We start from the raw sequence: 27,151 nt of genomic DNA on the forward strand, positions 1-27,151 counted from the left end.
AGGCCAGCTTCACTTGAAGACCAGCTAGTTAACTCTTGATAGTTTCAATAAATTACCTTACCTCTCCCCAGTAGCAGTAATTCATCTTTATTCATAATGCAGTCCACTTAAAACAACACCTATCAGTGTGAAATAGTTTGCCCTGCAGGTCTGAGCAGATAGGATGTTAAACAAGGTCTTTTCTATTGAGGGCAAGTGACTGAGGGCCGGTGCGCACTGACCCACGGCACTTCCAACTAACCCAACCACCCAATCTCGCTTCATCTGGGAAGGCAACGTGGGTGGGAACATTTGGGTGGCATACCCCCAAAACCACAGTAATTGGAAGAGGGAAAAAAAGCAAATATCAATTAGTGACTCCTCGGCTAGCTACCAATCTTGGTTTCCACGGACCCCACCTAGGTCTCTTCAGAAGTAGCGGCTTCCTAGGAACCTCCTACCGAAAGGACACGAATTCACATACTTCTTGGTGCATTGAACATTTCCCCGGGGAGGCTCTTGTTATCTGCCAGGCTTCCCTGGCTCTCTGCCTCCCTGTCAGCCTGTGGGCCTGTCAACCAGAATGCTCCCGGCTTCTCAGGGCTTCCGTGGGAACGCGAGAAGAAAAGGGCTTGAGAACTGACAGGAACGGTGGTGTCCCCCTGGAGGATTCTGGGCACCCCCCATTTCCCAGGGTGCAGAGGATGCTGCAAATGAGCTTCCCTGGTCCCAACACCCTCACTCCTGGGGGTCAGGCAGATGGCTAAACGTTACCCAAGAAGGTGTCAGGGTGGGGGGAACACGAGGTGGGCAGGCGAGGTGGCGGGCGGAGACCCCAGGCCCTGCAGGCCCACCGCAGCCGCAGCCGCGGGGGGTCGGGCGGGGGCTGTCGGGGCTCGCCGGAGCTCGCGGAGCTGGGCGCCTCCCAGGAAGGCGGGCAGGGGAGCGCCTGTTTACCCAGGAGGGCTGTGCTGATAGCACGTTCCTCGAGTTTACTTTGCTTTCCTTGAGTTTATTGTAAAGGGGTAAAGTTTTCGGATCCGTCACGTGACCCTGACAGGTCCTGCCTATGGCGCGGCAGACCACCCACGCCGAGGGCCATGGAACTGCTTAATAGAAACAGGCTCGTAATTGTGAGTCCGCGCTGCACTCCGCCGAAAGCCTCCGGCGGCCCAGCGCGCCGGGGCTTTTACACTTTCCGTTCTTTTTGTGAAGACGGAGGAGGTGCAGAAGACGAAAACCCGGAGAAGAAAAACACGACGAGGAAGACAAAGAGACCCTCGGGGACCAGCCTCGGGGAAGACGAGAGAAGACGGGGAGCAGGCGGCGGAGGGGCGGTCCGGAAAAGGGGCGCCAGGCAAAAAGGAATTGATGTGAAGTCCAAGCCCCGCGTCCGCGCCACCGGCACCCGTGTTCTGAGCAGGGCTTGACGGCCCGCTATGGTGAGTGCAGCTGCGGCCGCCACCACCTCGCCCTCGCGCGGCGCGCGCCCCGGGGACGCGGCGCTGCGGGACCCGGCGCCCCGCGTGGCGGAAAGGGGGCCGGGCGGGCGGGCGGGCGCTGGGCCGGGCGGGCTGCGCCTCCAGGGAGCAGCGGTCGGCCCCGCGCCCCCACGCTCGCTGGCAGGCGCGCGAGCTCCGGGCCCCCGCCCCCCGACGCGGCTCCGCGGGGCGGGGAGGGGGCTGCTCGCGGTGGGCCGGGGAACTGCTTTTGGGGGAATTCTCACGGAGGGGGTCGCCCGGGATCCCATTTGCACGCTTGAAAGGGTCGCCACCTTGGCTTCCGCTCCTCAGCCTGGTGGTGGCTACTGAGTCGCCGGTGGAGGCAGAGCTGGGGTGGAAGGGCTGGTGCGGAGCGTGACAGCGCCTGGGGGAGGGCGCCGGCCGAGCGCGCGCGTGCACCCGAGCGAGTGCGGGGGTCTCAGGGGAGCTGGGGAAGACCTGCTGGAGACCTGCTGGAGAAGGTGGGCGCACGCTTTTGGCACGTGGGCCTGGACCCCAGGGCGAGGGGAGAGAAGCACTTTACCCAAACCTGGATCTCAAGCATCGCTCTCCCCGCCACCACTGGTAGGGGAAAAGGGCCAGAGGAGCTTTTCAGAGTTCACGAAGGGGCCAGGGGTTTTAGGAGATGGATATGTGTTGACTTTTTCACCCATGGAATCGGGCGTTCTGATGCCTGCCGCCCGTTCAATTGGAGGACCGCTAGGCCCGTGCGAAGAGGGCTGAGGAGCCCTGAGGTGGCTGGACCGGCCCAAACTCCTTTAGACCTTGGGCTAACACTGGGTCCACAGGACCTCCTGTGCTATGTGCTGTCTCCAAGCATTGAAGTTTATGTTGAAAACGACTCCTAGTTTGTGGATGATCATTAAGTCCAAAGTTTTCAAATCTCAATTTCTGTTACCTAAGAGAATCCGTACGGATTGTTGTGCATGGGAGACACCCAGAGACCTCTACTTTCCTGGACTTGGGAGAGAAAAGCATCTTATCCCCTTTCGTCCTTCCTTCCTCCCTGGGGAGGGGAAATATATAAATAATAAAGACCCACATGGGTGGTTCTAAATATTTAATAATTGGATAACCGAGGTCTTGAACTACTACAATAGTCCCTTGTCAGCATTCTGTGTTCTCCTCCTTCTTTTCCTCCTCCTCCTCCTCCTCCTTCTTCTTCATTATTATTATTTGAAGGCGGGGGGGGGGGGGGGTGGCTCCATAGTTCAACATGCAATTGTCTCTACAAAGAAAGACAATGCTTTTTGTTCTTATCCTTTGTTACTGTAACTTATTATTTCTGGGTGGCACCTCAGGATAAATTGTTGCCTCAGGTGCATTGTGTACCCATGTTGTAAAACATGGAGCTTTCAATTGTGAATTTGTGTGTGTTCTAGTTGTCACCCAGCTTCCTTCCGCAGGCTGTAAAGCACCTTTGAGTCCAAGATCTTTTTATATTAAAATGTTGATTCAAGGTAGACATCAATGGACCCATTCTCCCTTTTGGTATTACATTCATTTCAAACTCACCTAAGAAGTGTATCTAATTTCTGGTCACTCTAGTCATAATCTAACAAGCTATTTGAATGGGAGGTAGCACCATTTGAAGCTATTTTGTGCTGAGAAAAGGCTTTTTTTTTTTTTACCAATTGTCTTCAACTTTCTACAGAAAAAAACTGACAAGCCAAATCAATGTGGATTAAAATGTCTTCCCTTTTTATCCTTATTTCTCTTTTCTCTCTCCCTCCCTCCCTCCCTCTCTCTCTCTCTCTCTCTCTCTCACACACACACACACACACCTTTTATTTTCTCCCGCCTCTGCCACAGTGTATAAAGCCCTATTGAGACATGTAGGCGTGATGTGTAAACCGGATTAGCAGTATGAAAGAAAGACACACAATAAGCTGGAATTGTTTTACTTCCCTTTTATTTCTCATGCCTATATCTCTAATAAATTTGTTGCTCCAGCAGTGGGTCAAAGGGATCATGTTGCTCAGCCTCTAATTCATGCAAGACCCAAAGGCAGAGATCACTGAAATGCATGGTGTGCCTTCTGCCAAATATCAAGCTTGATACAGATATATTACATGCAGAGATAGAGACGAGGCAAGAGAGATGGAGAAAGAAATGTTCAAAGTGTGTGTCTTTCCAAAATATATCTCTATCCACTCAAGTAATGTGGCTGAGAAGACATTTAGACAAGGGAGGAAATCAATATAAGGGCCCATGCTGTTTTCTTTCAAGTTCATTGCAAGCTCTGAACATTTTCTCTGCACTTGGTGACATTCCCAGCAAGAGAATACCAGTAACTTTGGCATTGCATAAAGTCTAATTCCTCTATTTGAACCTGGAGTAATAAATGTGAAGATTTCTGGGAACTTCTCAGGACATCTCCCCTCTGCCCCCTGTCCTCCACCCCTAGCTCAGTATAAGCTAAAAAAAAAAAAAAAAGCCAGTGCTCCTGGGTTTATGCTGTAGACCCCTCATTTACTCCTTTGTGGAATTGGGAGCAGCTTCCCATTAAAGGAGATCAGGGGTAATTAGCAGCATTATTTTGACAAGTTGGCTAGAGCTATTCCCTTTCCCTCAGTTCTGGGGAGGTGGGCAGAGGGGAGGAGACAGAAGGTGGATGGGAGGAAGGGAAGGGAGCCATGCTTACTGGTTTTACATGTTGTGGCTGCTGAATGTAGCCCCCCTTCACCCCATACCTTTTAGACTCATGTGCTACCATCACCTTTTACACCTTTTAAGTAAATGTAAAAGCTGACAATGTGAAAACAATCAAATTCTTAGGAAACCAAGAGTTGTGGCGTAGGGTGGCGTACCAGCTTGAGTTGAGTCAAGACTCAGCTCTTACACAGGTGCCTGCTTTGAACCCTCAGGCCCTGGCCTGTCCTGAGGTCTCCATCTATAAACAGAATATTACATCAGCAACCCCCCTTTCCATTCCCTATTTCATTCTCTCAACAGGAATACTGTGGGACTTAATGTAATGTTTGCAATTTTTTGCTTTTGTGGAAGAGTATTATAAGTGGGAGACAAAATTATAATATCACCCAAGGGTCAAATTACTAGAATACATTCACCCTTTTATCCATCCCTTTTATCCATTTGTACTTGGCAAAAATGAGTTAAATTATATTCAGTTTTAAAGACACATTCGGTAAGAAATGAGCAGCCAGTGAAAAAATAGATCTCAGTATGGTTTCTCATTATTCCACCAAGTCCAGCTCCCAAAATTGCTTATCATTGGAATGTCCAAACACAAAGGGCAGATGTTTTATTTCAGTCTCATCATTGGGATAATCAGATGTCATTTTTGAGATGTGTGTGGCATGGCTATGGATATTTGAAGTATTGGAGCAGAGAAAGAAGATATGAGTGAATCATATTTTAAGAATTTAAGGAATCTGTTCTGAAAATGACAGATTCCAATAAAGTCTTGGATGGTGATGGGGAGACCAAATGGACAACTGATGCATTGAGAGGAACTTTACTCGGAAAGGGGAGATAGAACACTCACTCAACTGTTGCTCCAGAGAGAGCCAGCAGCTCCAGCTGGTTGAAAAGGTCCAGAGCTCTCACTTATTTGGCAACTCAGGAGGGGAGCCAGCAGACACCTTTGCAGGCCTGGCTCCTCCAGCCAGCCCAGGTCTGGAGAGTCCTCGTGGTTAGTTGAAGTTAACAAACCCGGTATGGCGCAGCAGTCCCCTGCACAGGGCATGCATATTAAAGGCGACAATGCTTACAAATGTAAATAAGGGCAGATTGGTTAGGAACAACATTATCGCTGGGAATGTCGCACTCGCATGCATCAGCAATGAGGCAAATTGGGGGCAGCCTCAGCCCTGACCACCCAAGTCGAGCAGGCTTTTACACTGGCTCCTCTTCCCTTTCTTAAAACGTTACAGAAACAAGGCCAATTAGATCCTCAAAGTAATTCATCTCTGTGTATGAAAGAAGCAGACCACAGGGAAAGCGGCGGGTGGGGGGTGGGAAGATTAAGATAGCGCTTGTTAGAGCCCAGGCTGGGGATTGAGTCTTGAAACCGACGGGTAGAATTTACAGGCCGGGACCATTGTCTGAGATGCTGAAAAGTTAACCTATCAAACAGCGGGTGAGGGGGCTCAGGGCGCTGAAAACCCCAGAGATCAATGTTTAAAACGTTTGGGAATTAAGTCAAACCAAGGGAAATGAGACCGAATCCAAGAGGCTTTGCCGTTGAAATGGTACACTGGCAGCCGCAGCAGGAAGGAGAGGATATGCAACTGCGTGCGAAGACTATTGGGAACCGTGATGAGTATATAGCCTATAATTTCATTTTAGAACGCCACAAGCCAAGTACCTATACTAAAATTGCTGTAAATAAAAGATTGGCAAAAAAATATTTGAGTCTAGGACGTTGCAAAGAAATTTGAAAAGACAGACATAGCAACCTTCTGGCTACATGGTCCCCTTGTCATACAGCACACCTCAAGTATAAAAACTGACATGGGAAACTAGGGATACCAATTCCAAGTCTTTAAAGAAATAATTTTCAGCAATAAGCACGAAATGGTTTGACTTGAAACGTCTGCAGAACCATTCAATTAAAAAAAAAGCTAAAGTATTAAATCACCATTCCTGTTTTTTGCTTTTTATCAAATATAATAAAGGTAAGAATTATGCTCAAAGATTAAGCTTGCTACGATCGAGCCCAGTTCTCCTGCGATATTATTTATCAATGCACGTAGTATCATTTTCATTGGACAGAGCTCGTCTTGCCTTCTAGGATTTTAGCTGCACACAGTCACGTGCTCTCTCGGAGCTCTGGTTTTGAATTTCCGCGCTGGCCTGGTACTCCAGTCCTCCTGATCTCGTGAACACCCCAGACGCTTCTCTCTCTTCGTGTCTTTATTCTACGAGACACCCCACCCCGCCCGGAGTACCGCACGCATTTCGCAGATTCCAGATTTAGGAGGCAGGGTCTCCCGGCGCGATCGGGAAGCTGAAAAAGCTGGAGGGAACGTGGCGAGGCTGCGTGGGGAGGAGATCCGAAGATGAGAAAGCGGTGAAAAGGGAGAGGGAAGGAAGGGAGGGGAAACTGCGGAAAAGGAAGGAAGAGGGCGGGGAGGGCTGGCCGACAGGCCCCCCACGGGAGCCGCGTGGGCCGACACGGTGGCCCGCCGGCAGCGACGCAGCCCCTCCACGGCCCCGGCCTCGGCCGCTGGGCGGGTGAATGGGACGGGCCCGTGCGCTCAGCCATTGGCCGGCCGCGGGGAGACCGCGCGGGCATTGGGCGACGTACGGGGGCCGGACCGCCCTCTGGAATGTACTACGGCGCGCCCGGCACGTCCCTCCGCGCCGGCGGGGCGCGCGCCTCTCCCGGGTTCTTGGGAGGCGGCTCTGGAGTTGGGGAGCCCGCCGGGCGCGAGCAAGCGCGCTGACTCCCCTACCTGTTTGACCAGGGCCCCGCGGGCGTGGAGGGGGGGGGGTCCCGGAGCTCGGGCGCGCGCGCACCGGTACAGGCGCGCGCCCAATTGGCCTCCCGGACCGCGGAGCGCGCGCCGGCCGGCCTTGGATCACGTGGCCGCGTGGTCTCCGCCCTCCCTCTGCTCCTCCTCCTTTCTCTCCATCTAGGTTTCTTTCTTTCCTTTCTTTCTTCTTTTTTTTTTCAATGAACATACACGGTGTGCATCTTAAAGCCACACGACCCTATTTCACGGCTGCAGTCGGCTTCTTGCTGCCACGGGTCCCCCTGCAGTTCAACAATGTTCTTAAAAAAGAAAAAAGCAAATACTAAAATGAGGCAGAATCCAGGGTTTGTGGGTCTGAACCCTATCTCAGGCAGGAAATTAACTTGCAAACGTAAGAAAAACAAATTCCACTTTCTAAAACATTACTTTTAAATAATAAGCGGTGCTATGTGTACAGTTTAATTTGACTCAGGCCCCAGGATCCACCTCAAAGAGTTGCGTGTTTTCTCTCTCAACGGGAAGCGAAGCCCCGGGACTTCTCCGTGACACCGGCCGCAGCGTCCGGACAAGTCCTCGCAATCAGCCCACAATTTGTTTCGAATGAATTCAACATCAAAGCCTTTATTCTCCCCTACGTCACGCTATTATTAAATATAACAGGATGTGTACCAGTTTTTGAAAAGTTTACAACAGACTTTAAATAAATAAGGACATGTGGTTAATAAAAAAAAAAGGGGGGTTCTAAGTCCAAATAAAGCCAAAATTGTTAGGAAAAACTTTTCTTTCTCAAGGAAACAGTTCCTTTTCTCTGGGTTGTTAAAAGGTTTCTGCTGTTTCTCTGTTACATATGACACATTAAAGATTCAAATAAAAACGCCTCTGCCTCCACGAGAATGCTTCGGTGTCTGGATTCCACGTTTATAATACACGGCCTCCTTCAAACCAGGACTGTGTGGCCGTGGATTTTTTTTTTTTGGCGGGGGTGTGGGGGAGGAATAGATTTTAACAGAGGGTTTCTTTTTCCAACGGCCTTACTTTCCTCTTTAACTTTCCATTTTGTTTATCTTAATGCTAGGCGTTGTTCGCTGCGAGAGCCTAAGTCTTCTCTTTAGTTATAAAAGAAAAGAGAGGAGGAAAAAAAATCTGGCATGTACTGGAGCACTATCCACCACCCTGTCATTATTGGTGCAGGCCTGGGAATTCAAGCCGGACCTCCCAGTATTTGCTGTAGCTTGAGGCCAAGGTGCCTCTGAAAGGGTTTTCTTTGAGGAATTTCAGAAATTGTTTAAGCGCTTAAAAAAATATTACATTTTCCCCTGTGTCTATCGAGAGGCAAATGTTTGTGGGTGTTTGTGTGTGTGTGTGTGTGTGTGCGCGCGCGCGCTCAAAAGGCGCCTACAAAAAGAAGATACTGTTGAAAAGAAAAGGAATAAAAAAGAAAGGGAGGGGGGAACATTCCTTAATGGAAGTATTGCATGCGAGAAGGTTGGCGCTCTCGGAGGCTCCCCCCGAAGCCGGGGATGCACACACTGGGGTTGCCTACCTGGGTGGTCTCTCTACTTTGGTGAGCTGTTGCTAAGCAGCTAATAATAGTCATGTTTGCTGAGTAATTTCTGCCCTCCGTGAGCCAATCGCGTCGCAGAAACCCAAGCCATCTGACAGCCCCAGGGGCGGGAGCTCCAGCCTTTTTCTCTTTCGCTCGCTTTCTCCCCCTCCACCCCCTCCCCTCCTCCTCCTCTTTCTCCAAATGGAGAGAGTTCTTTTTTTTCTTCTTCCATCTCATCTATTGAATCAAGGAGCTGCCGCGGCCGCTGCCCGCTGCACACACACAGAGAGGAGTCCCCAGGTCCCGGGAGCGAGAGCGACGCGCTGCACGGGGGCAGAATGGTCCAGCGGGTCGGTGAGGAGCACAAGAAAGCAGAGTCCGGGATCGAGCAGCCACCGCGAACCCAGCAGCCAGAGCCCGAGCAGCAGCTTCGGAAGCCGCCACCGCCAGCCGCAGCTGCTGCGGGAGCATTGGCGGCAGCGGCTGCCCCGGCCCGGCAGCGCTGAGACCCACTGGGCACCCACGGACCCTGCGGCGGCGACTTTGCATTTGCCCTCCGCGACCGCTCGGGCGACCCGAGAGGCGCCTAAGGAGCCAGCGAGGCCGGCTGGAGCGGCGGGGATTTGCTGGCGTTTTCTGCAGTGAAGGGGTCGCGGCGCGGGGCGGGGGGCAGGTAGGGGGAGTTGGGGACCGCGAGAAGCGCCGCGCGAGCGCTGGAAGGACAGGCTGGCTCCGGGCACCGGCTCTCGCCCTCCCGAGAACTGGATGTGGGCAGCGGCGGCCGCAGAGACCTCGGGACTCCCGCGCAATGTGGCAATGGAAGGCGCAGGGTCTGACTCCCCGGCAGCGGCCGCGGCCGCAGCGGCAGCAGCGCCCGCCGTGTGAGCAGCACCAGCGGCAGCAGCAGCACCAGGTCTGTCAACCGGAGCCCCAACCCGAACAGCCGGCGGCGAGCAGCGTCCTCCCGAGCCCAGCGCCGCGGCGAGCCGGGAGCCTGCAGCAGCGGCGGCGGCAGCGCGCCGGGCGGCCGGGGAAGCCTCGGTTCCCGCGGCGGCGGCGGCAACATGGCCTCGGCTGGTAACGCCGCGGAACCCCAGGATCGTGGCGGCGGCGGCAGCTGCGGCGGAGCCTCTGGCCGGCCGGCCGGAGGCGGGAGGCGCAGACGAACCGGTGGTCTGCGCCGCCAAGCCGCGCCGGACCGGGACTATCTGCACCGGCCCAGCTACTGTGACGCCGCCTTCGCTCTGGAGCAGATTTCCAAGGTGCATTTCAGACTTTTCTCCCCTCCCACTCTGTTTTCCCTCCTCTTCCTCTTGGGGATCGCGGGGCCACACACACACACACACGCGCGCGCGCGCGCACACACACACACACACGCACACACACACCTCTCCAGGAAAAGAAACAGGCAAGCGGGGATTGAAAAATTCAAACCCTCCCTCCGGTCCTGGGAGGAAAGGGCTGTCTGAGGTCCGCAGGGGGTGGAGGGTGTGTGTGTGTGTCTGTGCATGTGCGCGCGCGCGCGCGTGTGTGTACACGCGCCCTCCCGGCGAGCCTTTTCCGGAGCACTGGAAAGCGGTCCACAGAGGACCACCTCCAGGGCAGCCTCAGCGCGGCACTGCCGGGCGCCCCCTGCCATGGAGCCCCCTCCTCCCGCGCCCCTGCCCCAATTTTCAGCCCAAACCCCTGTAATGCTGCCACATTTCTTCACCTCTTTGAGGGGGAGGTGGAGTACTGAGAGGCGGAGAGAAGGGGGGAGGAGGGAGCCGAAATAAAGGTGGTTTCCTTTTTTGGCAGCCGATTTTGCTTTTGTTGAGCATAAAATCTCTGCTCCCTTAAAAATTATCCTCGGAGGAGGGCATCCCCCCCTTCTCTTCCAGTTTTTGATCTACCTCTCCTCAGAGCCTGAGGGGGAAGAGAAAGTTGTAAACAAATTGCCACCTTAAATCCGCGGTCCGAGTCTGCGGAGCGGCCGGGCTCATTGTGTTTACGAGGCTCGCTGAAATGTGTGGAATCCGGAGAAGGCCAGCACCCAGACTGGGGCCTAACGGGGACGCGGCCAGCGCCGGGAAAACGCCGCCGCCGGGAGCAGACAGCGCCCAGTCGCGACACCCGCCCGCGCCGGCCTGGGCCCTTCCCCCGTGCACTCCGCAGCCTTTTACGTTTAACTAGAAGGGAAGGGAGAGGAGGGAAAAAATCCATGTGGCTGCCCTCTTCCGATCACAAGTATTGTCGTAAGTTGCAGATGGCTGTCCCGCTTCCTAATTCAGCTCACAGGGCATCTCCCAACGCTATGGAAATGCGTCCCGAGTGAGTCCGTTGGCCGCGCTCACCACGTGGATCCCCTTACTACCACGCCGGGCAGGGGTCAGGATAAGGGGTCCCGCACTACATTGTTTCCCAAGCGCGCTAACCCCCCAGCCCGCGTCCTCGTAGGCGAACCCCAAGAAAGGTAAAGGCTGGGGCAGGATTTGCGCGGAACGGGACTGAGCCTTGCCGGTTCTCAAATTTGGGGCTCCCTCGCAGAGATTACACAGCCCTCCCCTATCATGTCCAGCGTGACAGTTGTCTGTTGAGTGAATTCTTTCCTCTCTGCCTCAGCTTCCCTTCCCCTTGTAGCCAACCCCCGACCCCTGCACACCCCTCGCTGCACTAGGAGATGCTACGCAGGCCACGCGTGGGGGCGCCCCGGCTGTAGTGTGGTTTAACTCCCTTGCGGCAGCCAGACTTTGATTTATGCCCAGCTCTCCGCCACCCCCCCCCACGCCGCTCGCGTTCTCTCGTGCAGGCGGGGGTTCCAGCCTCGAGGGCATCCCCCACGGCTTTCGCCGGATCCGCTGGCGGGTGCGCGCAAGCGGCGTGGGCGCGCGTGCCGCGACTCCCCGGCGCTCACCACTCCTCCTTTCTGCTTCGTCCTCAGGGGAAAGCTACTGGCCGGAAAGCGCCGCTGTGGCTGAGAGCGAAGTTTCAGAGACTTTTATTTAAACTGGGTTGTTACATTCAAAAAAACTGCGGCAAATTCTTGGTTGTGGGCCTCCTCATATTTGGGGCCTTTGCTGTGGGATTAAAGGCAGCTAATCTGGAGACCAACGTGGAAGAGCTGTGGGTGGAAGGTAAGAGACCCAACGCGCGGCCCCGCGCCCTCTTGTCCCCCGCCCAGGACCCCTTCCCTTCCTCCCAATTGATAAAGATATTTGCCAGCATGCACCTAGAGCATTTCGGTGGCGAGCGAACCCCCTTGCCCGCTCCAGGGAATTGTTTATTGTTTGGGCGCCTGGCCGGGAGCCAGGCCTGCCAGACCCGGAGCCAGGCCCGCCTGACAAAGGCCGCGCTGTAATCTGCTCGGGGCGCCGCGAAGTGCTGGGTGTTGTGGGAGAGCGCGGCGCGGGGGCCCCTCCGCGGGCCGGACCACTGCGCGGCCAGGGGCCGCGGGGCCTGCAGTCGCCGCCGCTGCCCGCCTCCGCCGCGCCCCGCGAGGCATCAAGAGGCAGGCTTCTCCGCTCCCGGCTCTGGTCCTCGGCTTCCGTCGTCCCCCTCACCCCACCCACCCACCCACCAAGTCCAAAGAGAAAGGAAGCGGGGGCGCCGAGAAAGGCCACCCCTCCGGCTCGAGGGAGTGTGCGCGCCCCCGGCGGCGGCGGCCGCAGCAGCCCTGCTGGGGAGGGCGGGGGGCGGGAGCGGCGCGGGCCTGCGGAGGCGGCGGCGTGTGTGGTCCTGTTTTTGGACAGCTTTCAGCTCTGGGGGAAAAAAACATTTGTCTCAAGGTACAAAAAAAAAGTCGAGGAGGTAGTGGGGAAGGAGTTGGGAAAAAAAAACCCTGTAAAGCACAGAGTGGAACGCATGTTCGAAAAGTAGATTAATGTTTCCTCGGGGGTGGGGCTTTTAAAATGGAATTATTCTAAGGGGCAGGCTGCGTTTTACAGGCTGAAAGAAATGTGTTTTAAGAACGCGAGTTTGAAGCGAGGGGCCACAGCAGCTCTCCAAGGGGTTCTGCCAGTCTTTTAACTGCATTCCTCAATTGGGGGTTGGGGGGGGGCGCTTGAAGCCTTTTTAAGCAGTTGTAAATTTAAAATAGATTCTCCCTCTTCCCCATCAAAACATTTTACATTCTTTCGGTGATACAGATTTTTTTTGTTTTCTCTTGGTTGTCTTTTAGTTCTTTTAGGAAAGTGACAGTCTTGCTATTTGGAAACATTTTAACCCCTAAACACTGCCTCGGCTGTCTCTTACAATGGGATGGGAGGGAGGGATTGAGGTAATTATGTGGATATTTCAAACTAGAATATGTGGAGCATTCCTAGTGAACGCTACCCAAGGCAAAGTTTGGAAGCCCGAGTTACATGCATAATTGCTCCCTTTCAGAATGCTGTTGGAAAACTAACCTTTACAGAATATTTTGTTAATTTTGCCTTGTTTGCAAAGATTCAGCCTTCAGTGTTTTGCAAGCATATGGTGAAGTCTTTAGTTGAGAAGTGACAATTAAAATAATAGTCCAAATAATTAAGACCAGAAAACATTCTTGCCTTAAGTAGCTTGGTAATTAATACAGAAGTGTTATTTGGATTGAATCCATGGGGTAATTTACCTCAGTGCAACACTTCAATGTCATTGGTAGATAAAAGAAGGGTTTTATTGACCATCTATGATGTTCTAGCAACAAGTTTACTGAGTACCTGTAACATCCACACCACTGCGCTAGGCATTGTCAGGGACACTGAAGGATGTGAAACACTCTTGAGCACAAATTCATGGCTTTAAAACTACTGAAGAGGGCACCTCTGTTAAATGGGGGAAAAAGAGAGAGAGAGAAAGGAGGGAGAAGAGGCTTCTATGCAGCAGCTCAGAAAAGGGTTGGGCAAAGGCCCAAACTGAGTGGACAGTTGGAGTGGGGAACACTCTGGGGTGGGGGGAATAGGTGGGCCCTCGAGGCAGGGCTGTATTTGAACATAGGATCGTGGGGCCTGTCATATGTTCTAGGACAGAGCAAGGGATGTAATGAGCAGAGGGACCCCCAGCTCTGTCCACATGTTCACTTTCCACTATGTGAGCCAAAAAATGTGTTGGTCCTTGGTGACAAAAGATCATTTTTTGATGTATTGAGGAAGACTTTTAGGTAGACCTTTAAATAGGTTTAAAGAGAAGTAATGTAACTTTATTTTAACATTGTATGTTTCTAGACGCAACTATGTTTCTGTATTAAGCAATACATTTTAGTTCCTCCAAGAAGGAGTAACTGCTTGGTAGGGTCTCACCAGGCTCTATCTTAGTCCGAGACTGTTAGGGACTGACACATCTGAGATGAGACTCATTTTACCTACTTTTGGCCTCTGAGCTATTTTCCCTTCCTGTTCTGTTTTGACAGTTTCTTGTGGATCACTGGTTTTTCATCCAAATATTGTCTACTCAATACTACCACTTGTTGAGCAACCACCATTACCATTTATTATTATCATATGTCTTACAACTCAATAAAATAGCTACGGTTATTATCTTTGTATTTGTAACATGACAGCTTGTGTAATGTTTTTATACATAATAACTGGATTATTGCCTTTATATCAGAAACTATGGATCCTCCATGTCAACATGACCACTTTGCCTACTAATGACTTAAGTTAGTGATTTTTCAGCCTTTTTCATCTAATGGCACACATACTAAAATTCTGCAGCACACCAAAAAATATACTTTTCACCAGTCTGACAAAAAAGGTATAATTTTGATTTACAAAAAAAATAATAATTGTAATTACCTACTCTTTTTGCTCCAAAGTGACATTTTAAAAAATCAGGTGCCCGTACTTGCACAATATATAAGGATTTCTGGCACCAAGAACTAACCCAATCAGATGCGATCTTATTATGTGACATGACCAGTAAGTTGCGACTGTTATATAACCTGTACATTTATGGTTTAAAACAAGCCATTCACACCAACAGCTATTGCTGTGTTGTCTGTTGTCTTTTTTTTTTTAATTTGACAATCTAAGGGAGAGAAGAGTCAGTGCCCCTGACTAAAAATAGTCAGGAATTGCATGTTTTAAAAATTCTTGTGGCCCACAGGTTGAAAATTGTTGACTTAAGTCAACTTGGTCTCCTGCTGCCTTGACCTCAATCAGTCACTCATTCACTTGTGTGCTAGATTTTTCCCCTGTAGAAGAAGCAGTAGTTTGATAAATGCAAGTAAACTCAACCAGAGAGGCCACCATACCATTTTATAATTTTAATTTAACTTCAAGGTAGAGGTCTTGTTTGTGATACAGTGAGCATACTGTTCATGTCAGCAGTAAGTAGCTTGAGCATTTGCTTTCAGGAATAAGAATTCCCTGCTGTCTTATACTGTATTAGAGTAAAATGAGTAGCAAACTCAGAATTTAGGTTAATTTTGAACTTTAATCTCTTAAATTCCTCATCACTATAATAAGCAAAGTAGTTTTGTTAGATGGTGTTGTCTTAATAGGGGCTGTAAATCTTCTGGGTACAAACAAGGTACTTGTTACTGCACTAAATAAACCAAGTGGTAGAGGTTGCATATTTCTCTAGTTAAAAAGCAGTAGAAGAAAAGAAAGCATAAGAGATTTTATGGGGAGAGGAATGCTGAGGGTCAGTTTGGAAAATGCTGTTTTTCCTGTGACTTAAAAGAAAATGCTCTGTATACATGCACAGGTGTATACACACCCACAAATTGGAGATACGTGTATGTCTACACACATGTGCATGTACATGTACAGGGGTGGGCAAAGGTAGGTTTACAGTTGTCCATATGGAAAAAGACATGCAGGTTATGATTATTACAGTAGCTTTCTAAACTCAAAAGAATGTTACACTGGCACAGTGCACTTATGTACAAATCTCATAAGTGCTCGAATTGCTGGACTTTATTATTTACACATTCTTGTAAGTCTTTGAAAATCAGTAAACAAACCTGAATTTCAGTGACCTGCTTGAGTTCGCCTCCTGAGGTAGTTGAATTCAAACTTACTGTGCCCACTCCTGTAGACAGATAGATGATAGATAGATAAGTAGGTAGATCTCCACTTGCCTTTGTGTTTGTGTATGTACACAGGCTAACTATACCCATCCTTATATCAGCCAAAATGCTATCTTTTTAATATAACCATCAAATTAAAGGTATCCTTCGATTTAACTTTAATGCCTTGTTTAACATGCTACAGTGTGCTGACCAATATAAGCTAGATGAGGAGGATTGTCTCATCTTTTATGGCATTGGTGATAGGAATTTTTTATTCCATTGTTAAGATGTTTAATGATTGACATATATATTAGATGGGTACCTTGAGACTTAGGTGAAGTAAAAAATGTCAAACATAGCTCACTTGCAAATGGAGCCCTGAAGTTTGATAAAAGAGTGATGCCATGGCCATCTGCTGTTACCAATACATGTACCAGCTCTGGAAAGGTCAGGGAGAGACTAATTGTTATTTCAAAATAAAAATATTCATTCAGCAGGTATTCTCAGTGCCTGTCCTGTCCTAAGCACCTCGAAAAGCTCCAGAGAGACAGTGAAAGACCACAGCCCCTGCCTCAGGGTGCCTCCACCCAGCAGACCTACAGACCAGTGGCAGGACGACAGGACAGCCCCAAAAGAAGGGGGGCCTGAGCCAAGCACAGGCGCTGGAGGGTTAGGGGTCACCTGGCATTGCAGGCTGAAGGAACAGCAGGAGCAAAGGCTCAGAGGACAGAGATGCGGCCCCCCAAGAGAACTCTCAGTGCTTGCCTTTAGTTGGAACATCAAGTTTGAGGTGAGAGCCTGCCTTATGAAGGCTTGAAGGCCCAGCCACATGACAGGATGGTCTCCAGTGTGTAGAGCTTTTGGGGGGGGGGGGGGGGGGGGCTGCCAGCTCTTTTTTTTTTTTTTTAATCCAAGCTTTGCCTGTCTCATGATTTAATGCTAGCATTTCTGTCCTCTGGTACCCTCCTGGTACCAGAGTGCTTTGCCTGGACCTCATCCTTCCCGGCACAGAAAAGAAATGCTTTCTTCTTGGTCTCACCCATTTCTCTGTTGGCTTTCGTGTTTGCTTAGCAATTTTATCCTCCTGTCTCCCTTAATGGCTAGCCCCCCTCACACTCCAGCCTCTCTAAGACACAAGTTGTCACACTGTCCCAGTGACAGAATGTTCATTTATGTCTTGGAGCTTTTGGGTTTTTTCTCAAAGCTTGCCCAGCCCTGGCCTTCTGCAAAAATGAAACAGTCTTGAGATGAATCCATATTGCCTTGTGTTTGTTTATTAGTATCTCTGGAGGTCAGCATGAAGAGAGAAGGGTGTCAAGGAAGGAGCAACTCTAATGTTTTTTAAAAAGCGAAGTAGAATTTTTTTAAAATGCCTGCTTGAGTTTATAAGAGCTCTCAAGCTTATACTACCTATCTAGCATTATATTATGCCTTCAGTGTTCTTGGCAGTGGTAGGAGATAATTGAGCTTCACCCTCCTTTCTGCTTAGAGTGAGTTTTTTCACTATTGACATTCTGGGCTGTGTAATTCTCTCTTATAGGCTGTTCTGTGCATCGTGAAATATTTAACAGCATCCCTGGCCTCCACCCACTAGATGCCAGTAGCATCTTCTTTGTTGTGATAACCAAAATTGTTTCTAGTCATTGCCAAATAGGGGTGCATGTGGAGGGGTGATGATGCACAAATTGGTCCAATTTAGAACCATTGGTATAGAAGATAGAGTCTGATATGAAGACCCATGCAGTGCAGGTGAAAGGCTTTTATTATGATAGAGTTGTGACTGCAAATGCATTGCCTTGAATGCAAAAGTTTTATTCTTTTTTTTTTTAATTTTACTTACTTATTTTTAGGCAGAGGGGAAGGGAAGGAGAAAGAGAGGGAGAGAAATATCAATGTGTGGTTGCCTCTTGGGCACCCCCAACTGGGGACCTGGCCTGCAACTCAGGCATGTGCCATGACTGAGAATTGAACCAGCAACCCTTTGGTTCACAGGCCTGTGTTCAATCCACTGAGCCACACCTGCCAGAGCTAAAAGTTTTATTCTTTAAGGTAATTCTTCCAATCCCATATTCACTGTCCCAGGTAACTAATTTTTTAATATTACTAATTTAAATTTTTGAGTTTTCTTAATACTACACTAAAAATCAAATAAACACCATGACAAGTTGGAAGGGGGCAGGCCATGGAAGAAAGAAAAAAAGTTTACTTTTTCCTCAGGTGACTTAATTTTACCAGGTAGACCTTGTTGCATTTTAGCTACAACAGGCTAAAGGTTTTGAGCATGGAGGAGAGTTTGTAAAAATCAATGAAAGACTTCATTTCATTCATACCACTGGACTTCATTCATGTTGAAATAACAACGCCTTTTGGAAGTCCACAGAGCTCATTGGTGGTCTAGCTCTCCAGATGCTCCTGTCCCGAACCACTTTTCCCTAGGTGTGCTTACGCAGCACAACCAAAGGGGCTGAGGCCCATCAGTCAGAAAAAGGTGGGATGGGTTTTGCTTGCACTGCCCTTTGCAAGGTTAGTACCCAGTTTCTGTTCTCTGGGGCTGTCAGTTTTGGCGAATTACACAAGGAACATAAAGGCAGAACGCAGCGCGGCTCCTTTCTTCTCCTTGGTTCCCTCTGTACTTTTAAAAACTAAAAATGTGTTTGTTACATGGGTATTGATTAAGTTCCAATAGCGGGCACACATGTACTTGTGGAAGCAGTTGTGGTATTTCTTTTGTATCTGGAGAAGAATGATTAAAACAGTAATTGCTTTAAAAATATCAACTAGCCTCAGGTGCCTTCGCCCCAAGGCAGCTGGCCATGTGCGCGCCCCCTGTCTCTCTGCTGCCTGCCATTCCTAACCTCCAAGTTGAGAAGCCACGTTGGGTGGCGGGGTGTTTCAGATGCACGCAGCGCCACTGGGAGGCCCCAGAAGATGACAGCTTCCAGATGTACGAACTGCAGGATCGTTTGTTTGGATTATGCGCCACAGCTGATGGTGAGATTAACGCTGGCTGGATGAGCTATGGGAGATTTGTCTGGTTTCCACAATGCCATGTTTATATTTCATTGGGATTTCTCCTTCAAAGCTGACCTCTCCATGACCCCAGAGCTCTGTCCACTCAGGCTGGGCTGTAACTTGTCCACCCTTCTCGTGTTGTGGGGGTTCGCAGTTCTCCAGCAGAAGGGGCTGCTTCTGTGGCAGCCCCCACTTTGTCCCTGCCAGCTGTCTGCTCAGAGTTAGCCCCTGAGGAGTAGTCTGTTCTACTGGGGCAGGGTGAGTGTGTGGGTTTGCGTGTGTGTGAGATTTCAAAAGGTTTTCTGGCTTTTAAAGCAAGTATGGAAATATCTTTAAATTGTTTTAAAGAGGACCAGATTTTAATAGAGGACATTTTTCAGAAATAAAGTATTTTAACTCAGCATTATTTTGACAATATTTTGGGAAAAAAATGTGGAGGAAGTTCCAGCTCTGTAAGATATCCCTAAATAATCATCATACCCATGTGATTTTAGTACTATCATGTCATCTCTTTTGCCCCTCCCTGGCTCCCAGAACCCCCCTCTGCTTCCTGCTTTCTTCCTTATTCCACACCCTCTCTTCCTTTGCTCGTCTTCACCTCTCTCCTCCCTTCTCTTCCTCTCCCTCCACCCTTCCTTCTACCCACCTGTTCTTAAACTGCCCAACTCATTTCCTCCCAGTAGATCTCTGGAATGACTAGTGTAAAATCTGAGATGGTAGGAAAGCTGGCTGATCAGAAAAGCTAGTTGACAGGGCATAATGTATTATTTTGAACCTACTAGGCGCAGAAATGCCATCTGCATCACTGGAATTCTTATTTTGGTGAAGGTCGGCTCCAAGGCCCTTGTCTTTGATGGGCTCCTGTCAGCAGATGTGCTTCCTCTATTGGAGAGTCATGACATTTCTATGAAATTTTGCAGTGAATTTAGAATCCACTGGCAGGTGGAGTATGAAATAAGTCTCGGTCCCCTGTGGTTTATGTGTCCTGTGAAGTGTGGAAGGACAGGGCTCCCTCTGGCAGTTCTGAGATGGTGACAGAAGAAAGATAAACACGTTCCGACCCAGGTCGACCACGTCAGGCTTTCCTGGGTGGCACTGACACTGAAGCCACAGGGAACCTGGAGCCTGGACAGAGATGGAGGAGGACAGATTTCCACATCCCAGTTTGGGCTGACTCCACAGCATGAGATGGTCCATCCACATGAGGTCCTAGAGGGCAGAGGGCTTGCTCACGAAGGTGCTCCTGGCAAGCAGTTCAGACGGAGGAAGCTCCTTGGTGTTTGTTTTGTTTTTCCCTCGTTGAAAACCTTCCTTGACTGTACACAGATATTATTAGGGTTATCAAAATAGAAATAATTTTATTACTTGTTCTTTGCTTCCAAACTCCGAAATTGGGTACTTTATGATCATACCAGATTTTTTTCCCTCTTAAATTGAATTTAGGGTTGTTTTTTTCTTTAGTCTCTGTTTTCCTACAAGTATCTTTAAGTTTCACTGAGCTCATTAGCCTTCCAAAACAGTAGACTGCTGCCATTAAGAAACTGCTCAACTGTTGTGGAGGTGCATCCTCAATCACTTTTAAAGACTAAGAATATTTTGTTATATTTGGATTTAGAGCATAGTTGGGAAAATGGTAGTCATGTGTTAGGGAAACTGCATCATTGGTGAGCAGTCAGGTACCTACTTATGAATGACACGTTTGTCGTTGGAGAGATTTACAATGTGGAGTCAGGACCTTATTTCTAATCCAGAAACCCAGGTGTGACTTGGCCCAAATAGTCCACACTGTGTCTGGGTCTCAAAACACCAACTGGCTGTGATGGCCGAGCTACTGGGAGGCAGGTCTCTGTGCCACAGCACAAGCTTCATTGGCTATTGCTAGTTAGGATAAATTAACAAGCAGGAGAGTTTTCAGTTGCTGATGAAATGTGTTACAAAAGTAAGCAAAAGGAACTGGAAGTGAGCTTTGTTAAATTAATGTGCATGATTTTTCCCCTTAAATCATTGCTTAAGGGCTTCTGGCCCCTAGTTCCGGAATCCTGCCCAAAAAATGCCAGATGTATTACACAGTCAAGTACTGCAATGTAAACACTGCTCTGTGGCATGAGGCAGGGTGGTCCATCTTCTATGTGAAAAGAGGGAGAGACTGGGAGGGAATGAGGGGGTAAGCCCTTTGCTCTGCAGTGGGTACAGTAGTGGTCCTGTTGTTTGTGTTTTTGGCTGTACAGTCAAGATCTGGAACTACAGATGAATTAATGCTTTGGACTGGCAAAGAAAATCAACTTGAATAGGGATGCCAAAGACAGCAAGATGTGGCTTGGATAACATTGCTTCATTGGGTCAGATAAGTATATCAAATGTTGAACAGAATGTGGGGGTTCTGATAGTAAGAAAGCTATTGACTTTTTAGAAGCATCCACGAACATCACCCTTGTCATCTGTTGTGAATTAAATTGAGAGTTGAGCAAAGCAAGTAGAGGAGAGGCCAGCTTCCTTCACAACTGCTTCCGGTGTCTGAGAAAGCCGGTTGGGTTCGTGCATCTTCCGCGTGTAAGCCCAAGATGTATCGCATAGCTACTCTGCTGTTTTGTGGCACTGGGGCGTTGCCCAAGGTATGTTGCTAAATAAATGGCCTTTCAGTTTCTAAATTCAAATAAAGAATCTACTAATAATGACCATTTGGAGGTGGGAAAGTAACAGCACTTAGGGCCACCCCTTGGGCAGAACTCGTTCAAGGAGATCGGGATACTAGACGTTATGTGTTCATTGAAATCATCTGATACTAAGCAGTTTTTAGACAGACTAAATTCAGAGTTTTTAAAAGTTAATATAAAGGTATTTTGTGAGTTAGGAGGAAGTGGAGTTTCAGTTTGAATTTGGGAAATTGTTAAAACAATCTGTAATAACATTATCCTGATTTCAGAAATCCATTCTGTAGAGTGATCCAAGAAAATGGCTTTAAAAAACACTAATGATAAAAGTAGGAATCTTGAGATTAAGGAAAGTGTCCCTCTTTCCCCAGTCATCACTTTGTTTTCCTGTTTGAATTCTCCCATCTTCCCCACCCGGTTTCCCTCATGTCCTTTCCTCCTTTAGTGGGGAAACCGGAAAACTTCACAAAACAAATGTCAGTGTCAAACAGCGTATTTTTAAATAGAGGCTTTCTAAGAGAGAATAACAAAAGCATTTTCCCCACTGCCTAAGAAATTCTTTCCTCTTACCTGATTTCCCCCCATGAGGTTTACACGTTGTGGTAAGAAGTTTTAAAAATGACAACTATGAACCATCATTTCAGTCTACACGTGATCCGGAAAAAAAAATGCACATGTTTAAACCTTGCTTAATTGCACACAAAGCTTACAACTTGAGAGAATTTAGATTAGGACTAAATATCTATTAACTGTTCTTTCTAGAGATTTGGGGAATAGGATGACCCTTCCTCCCCCCCTTTTTTAAAAAAATAGGCTACAGTTTCACATGGCTCCCAAAAGAAACCTCTCTCCCTTTTTGTTTCCCACACCAATTGATTTATCATTTTGCTTGCAAGCAGATCCAGAATGTTAGGGCAAGAACACACTCACTTTTTTCTCGTAACTTTTTTGTTGTGGACCGAAACCAGTTGACTTGAATAAATTTTTCTGAGGACTGAATGTAGCCAGCAACGTGGAAAAATCTTGCCATTCAGCGCCGTCTGAATGTACATTTCAGCCACACAGTAAGCTGCATTGGTAGGCACTGGACTGCTAAATACAACCATTTTTCGCAGCAGCGAGTTAGACAGGTGATTAGCATAATTAGCACCGAGCAGCTATACATATGGTAATGCTGAGTGTGTAAATGCCAGCTGCGGTGTAAAATTTATGTCAGGGGTCGGCAGGGCTGTGCGAAAGTATTGTGTTCCAGCTGCAGGTCAGGGCCGCCAAAGCTTACCTCCTTTTCTCTTGTTGGTGAATACGCCAAACAGAAGAGAAAGACAGAAATATAACAGATACGGCTTTGATGGAACAGCCCAGTTCTGTGCAAGAGGGCCTGTTCTGTAAAACACACGCGCACGCACACACACACCCTTGCAGAAATCCCATTACTTTAACTACAAATTGTGTTTCCTTCACACAGGGCCCACAGGAGCATTGAGGGGATGGGGACTTCGGGTAGGTGAATGGGTCAAATGGTTTCCTGGGAGCACTCCTTGCAGAGTTGTGCTCCTTCTGTTTTTCTGCCCATCCTCCTGCCCACCTCCCCCATTCCCTTCACTGCTCCTGCCCACATTGTTTTCCTTCAGATTGAAGGGGAGGGGGACCCCCACTGGATGGGATAGCATTTGTCCTTTAGAAGAATGGGAACAACTATTGGAGGAAGCATTGGTTCACCTTGAACGTAATTTAAGGTTGCAACTGTGAGACTCTTCCCAAACTGCTGAACTGGTGTTTGGCAAAGGACTAGAAGTTTCTCTGTGCTTTGTGGCAGCCATGATCACCATTCTGCCTACCACCATTGGACCTATTAGATGAGAAAAGAATCCCATAGGTTTCTGATTTGAAAGGAGCACACCGTTGGAAACGCACAATGGGGGAATTTATTGCTATGGTGAGTTCATGCATTTTTGCACTTGAAGCATTTTTTCCTCCCACATCCCTATCCACACCCCTCACCACCCTTTGCTAATGATTGTAAGGAGTGGTGGCGACAGAATATAGTTCACACCACTGCTGACCTGCTGCTGAAATTTCCTCACTGCACTAGGGGTCCCTGTGCCTCCGCCCTTAATCCAGCTAATCCTGATGGCAACAAAAATCGTGAAAGTGACCCCCCGTGCAGTGATCTCCCTGCACTGATGCTAGGGGAAGGACCAGCTGTGGGACATACACTGGGTGCTTCACAAGGGCAGGAGTCTGGGTCCGCATTCAGAGGTGGGGATGATGGGGACTTGCACTGTCTCCTCCCCCCATGCGTGCTTAAGTAGGAGGCCAGTGAAAGAGCCCAAGCGGGACAATGGCAAGAAGACTGTTGAGAACAGAGAGGAGAGGTGATGTCAGCCCCATAGAAGCTAGGAGGAGGGAACTGGGGTTAATGTTATGCAACAGCCTGAATGCTCTATAGAGAGCCCATTGCCCTGCAAGCATTTGGATTTTGTTGTTACTGGCTCATTTTCTGTTTATTTTTTTAATGAAGACTTTAGTAGGCCTTAGCTAAAAACTTAGAACTTGATAACAGCATGTAGTCTTTTAGTCCCTGGGTGTTGCATCCTGGTTCAGCATTCCCCCTGAGTGAGCAAGCTGTGTGTTGGACCCTCCTGGGCATGCTCAGCTCCTGTGAAAGACCGGGTGGGTTTGCATCTGCTTGTTTGTAGCACTTGAGCATTCAGGTGAAATCACAGTAGGACCTGGGACAGTTCACAGCTAGGCAGGTAGGCAATTAGGGATAGAGCAGAGCTCTACTTTCCTGTGTCCTTCAGCACCCAGGGACATCCTCAGGTCTGCAGGCTGTGACTTCATTGGGCCTCTCTTAGGTGGTGTGCACCACAGCCCTCATTTGCACAGCAAGTCACCAGTGAGGAATGGGCCTCCTGACAGATGCAGTGTCATCTCGGGAACTGGTGACCCTGTAAGAAATACTGGGAGATGAGGGAAACTGTCGCAGGCAGCAGGTCCAGTGTGGGCAGAATGCTGGGGTGACCTGATCGTGTCCGACAGGGCGAGCGATTGGCTTCAGGGAAGGCCATTCAGAGGAAGCAGCCTGGGCTGTAACAGATGGCACCACAAACAGCTGTCGTGGGGGCTTGCAGCAGACGCGTGCTCCACAGTTCTCCTGCAACTCCCTTCACGGAGGCAGGTTCCTTTGGGGCTGAGTGTAGCATTTTCCCATGGCAGCACCCAAGGGCACAATCTCACAAGGAGGAAAACAGCCCAGAAGCTTAAGTAGCAGTTGTCTAGTCATGAATAAGAGATGGGTGGAAGAGTGACTAAAACTCACAGCCTAGGAGGTTTCAGCCAATTACCCAAATTACTGAATCTTCATTTTTTCAAAGTTTAAAATGAGCTGGTGTTCATAATTTTGCAGTTACACCCTTGTAGAGATTTGTACTTTTTTTCACCTTCACAACAACTAATCGCAACATGGAAAGAGGGACCCAAAGTAACTAAAGGGGGAAAAAAATCTCTAACATCTGTCAGATAATTCATGGGATTAATCAAATGCAAATGCTACGCTTGCATATACACAGACCCCATTTTCCTAATTGGACTCTGAGTGGGTACTTTTCAGGCTGAAAGGGTCATTTGTTTTGACTGATTGACTTTTTGAGGCTTTGGGAGAATTAATATCTTATTCAGATGACTGCCTGTTCCCAAGGTTCTGTATTGAGGCCGTCCATTCCCTTATTCACCCAACACATTAAGTGTACCCCCCCAACCCCATGAGCCTGGTGCACCGAGGTGAGTGGGCAGCAGACAGTGCCTCCCTGAAAAGACTTGGAATTTATTGGGAAAAACACTTTGGTTGGTCGCCCAGATTATCTTTTTGTGGATCACAATAAGCTTCTGCAAAAAGCTTTTTTTGCATGAATGCCACAGGCAGTGTTGAGCTCTGTGCAGAAGGCTGTGCTAAGGAATGATGTAGCTGAGAACATCATGAAGGGGGCAACTCTGGTCCACCATGGGTTGGAATGGCCTGGGCCCAGCCGTGGACCCTAGCATGGAATGGTGTGTTCATCTGAGCTGCAATGCACCGTCTTCATCCTGGAAACCGTTCATGGTTTGATTTTGGGAGGAAAGGGTCAGCAGAGGTTGATCAAGAACAGCTTTGCAGAAGTAATGCTCTTTAACCTACTGGAGAACAAGACAGTTGGAATTTGCAAATAAAGAGGTTTAGGGCTACTTGTTCTCTGAGCATCCTCCTCCTCTGTGCCCTTCTGAGACCAGAAAGAAATGGGGCCTGTCCATTGCCACCCAGGGGGATCTACTGTCTCCTCAGTGACAGTGAAAAATGTGAGTGCAACTTTGCCCTCTGTAGTACTTCCATGTATTCATTCTGAGAGCTCTTGCTATGAGCCTGCTATAGTCTGGGATGTGGATTTGGTGCTCTTAGACTTGTATCCTCAGCTGGTGCTCAGAAGCCACAAGGCTCAAAGGACTCGGGGTTAAAACATTGGTTCTGCCTCCTGTCATCCGGGTAGCCAACTCTGTGGTCCCCAACTCTGCAGCTACGCTTTCTCCTCTGTAATATGCTGATATATACCCTGCGATAAACAAATAAATGAATGGACTCTTGCTCAGCTACTGGTTAAGGATTTGGGAAATTTCACATTATTGTTGAGGCCTAACTGTATTATGGACTCATCTCAAACCTCGGTGCCAAAGGTGGCAGGGCTACACTCAGAACCCTCTGGTCTCCTGATCCCTGTTCTCATCACCTGTTCAGTCAGTTTTTCCCAATTAGATGAGGGATGGCACTGGGCAGAATATTTTCAAATAAGTCCATAGTGAATGTGAAAGGGCTTTGCAAGTGAGAAGCACCACCCATGTATCAAGGTTATTTTGTGTCCCAGGATCCTGAGATAGTTTTTTTTCTGAGCCTTGTTCAAAGAGGATGGTTGTTATTTTCTTAAAGAAGGAAAAGAATGTGAGGACTCAGAATATGATAGAGATGCATGTTATTTTTGCATTGAGCTTATTTTTAATTCAGATTCCTACCAAGTAGCCTTCATATTTGTTTTTCTCTTGTCACATGGAAATCTTTAATTATACATGCTTACGGCAGAAAAATTAAAAAATAGAGATAAACCCCCAAATGGGAAGCAGATGAATATTGCACATAAAAACCATTACACAGTAATCATAATTGTGGCTGTGCACGTAGCTGTAAGTATTCCTACATCTGTATCATAAATACTAGATCTTATGGTTCATTCCACTCAGTAGTCAAAAATGACTATTCAGTATTTTATGAACATTCAATTATTTAAAAAATAACAGAGGGTGACTTCAACCTTGAAAATGGAGAGATGGAAATTATTTTCCCCAGATCACACCTGTAATTTCAATCACTTGAAATGGGTTCTGTGGGGCTTTCTGAGAAGCCAACCTTCGTGCTGGTGCAGGGTAAAGGAGCCAGCAAGGTAAGGAACAGCTTTGGTGGTCACTCAGCTGTGATTTAGGATAGGAGCATCAGCTAGGGTAGCAAGTCAGGTGAGTCCATAAAATTGCTCAGTCCAGAGAGGTTTCCATTTCCGGTAGCTTGTTCCAGAGCACCTTGGGTGAATACTGATGTGACATCACATGCATGCTGTGTAGTTGATGCACAGGTACACCTGAGGAGGAGCTCAGCATACCTACTATTGCAACCCAATGAATGACATCATCATGGTGTCGCCAAAGCTCCAGGTACACTCACCTCCTTTCTTGCCCTGCAAAAGCCAAACCTAAGGGCTTGCAGTTGCCAGTTCCTCTACCCAGAACACTCTTCTCCCAGCTCTTCGAAGTTACTTCCTTTTAAGTCCTCCCTGGCTACTTCATTGGAACTGGCCTGCCTTGCCCCACCACACAGTAACTCAAGAGACATCACCATCTTCATTTCCTCCATGGCACTTGTCATGCCATGAGCTTATTTTATTGCTTTGCTAGTCTGTGGCCTGTCTGCCTCACTGGCCAGCAAGCATCTGGAGGGAAGAACACCCTGGTCCCACCCACCACACCACCCATGG

At 48.6% G+C, this 27,151-nt stretch overlaps 1 protein-coding gene across 5 annotated transcripts in view; it reads left to right on the forward strand.

The window, feature by feature from the left end:
• The first annotated feature begins 9,140 nt into the window (after window positions 1-9,140).
• PTCH1 (patched 1) overlaps window positions 9,141-27,151 on the forward strand; it is a 59,640-nt gene continuing 41,629 nt past the window's right edge. The window contains exons 1-3 of one of the 5 annotated variants that reach the window (XM_053656326.1): window positions 11,491-11,581; window positions 20,679-21,062; window positions 22,918-23,037. Coding sequence is in view for 2 of the 5 variants with exons in the window: in XM_037141002.2 (XP_036996897.2) it covers window positions 9,533-9,730; window positions 11,389-11,581 (391 nt within the window). In the remaining 3 variants the exon portion in view is untranslated. Of the gene's footprint in view, window positions 9,731-11,388; window positions 11,582-12,157; window positions 12,233-18,334; window positions 18,430-20,678; window positions 21,063-22,422; window positions 23,038-27,151 lie in introns of those variants that run through there. The other 4 variants (XM_037141002.2, XM_053656325.1, XM_037141004.2 and 1 more) reach the window with 4 other exon arrangements.

This window comes from Artibeus jamaicensis, unplaced genomic scaffold (assembly GCF_021234435.1).
Source record: "Artibeus jamaicensis isolate MK-2021 breed Jamaican fruit bat unplaced genomic scaffold, CSHL_Jam_final scaffold_1964, whole genome shotgun sequence".
Classification (NCBI taxonomy): Eukaryota; Metazoa; Chordata; class Mammalia; order Chiroptera; family Phyllostomidae; genus Artibeus; species Artibeus jamaicensis.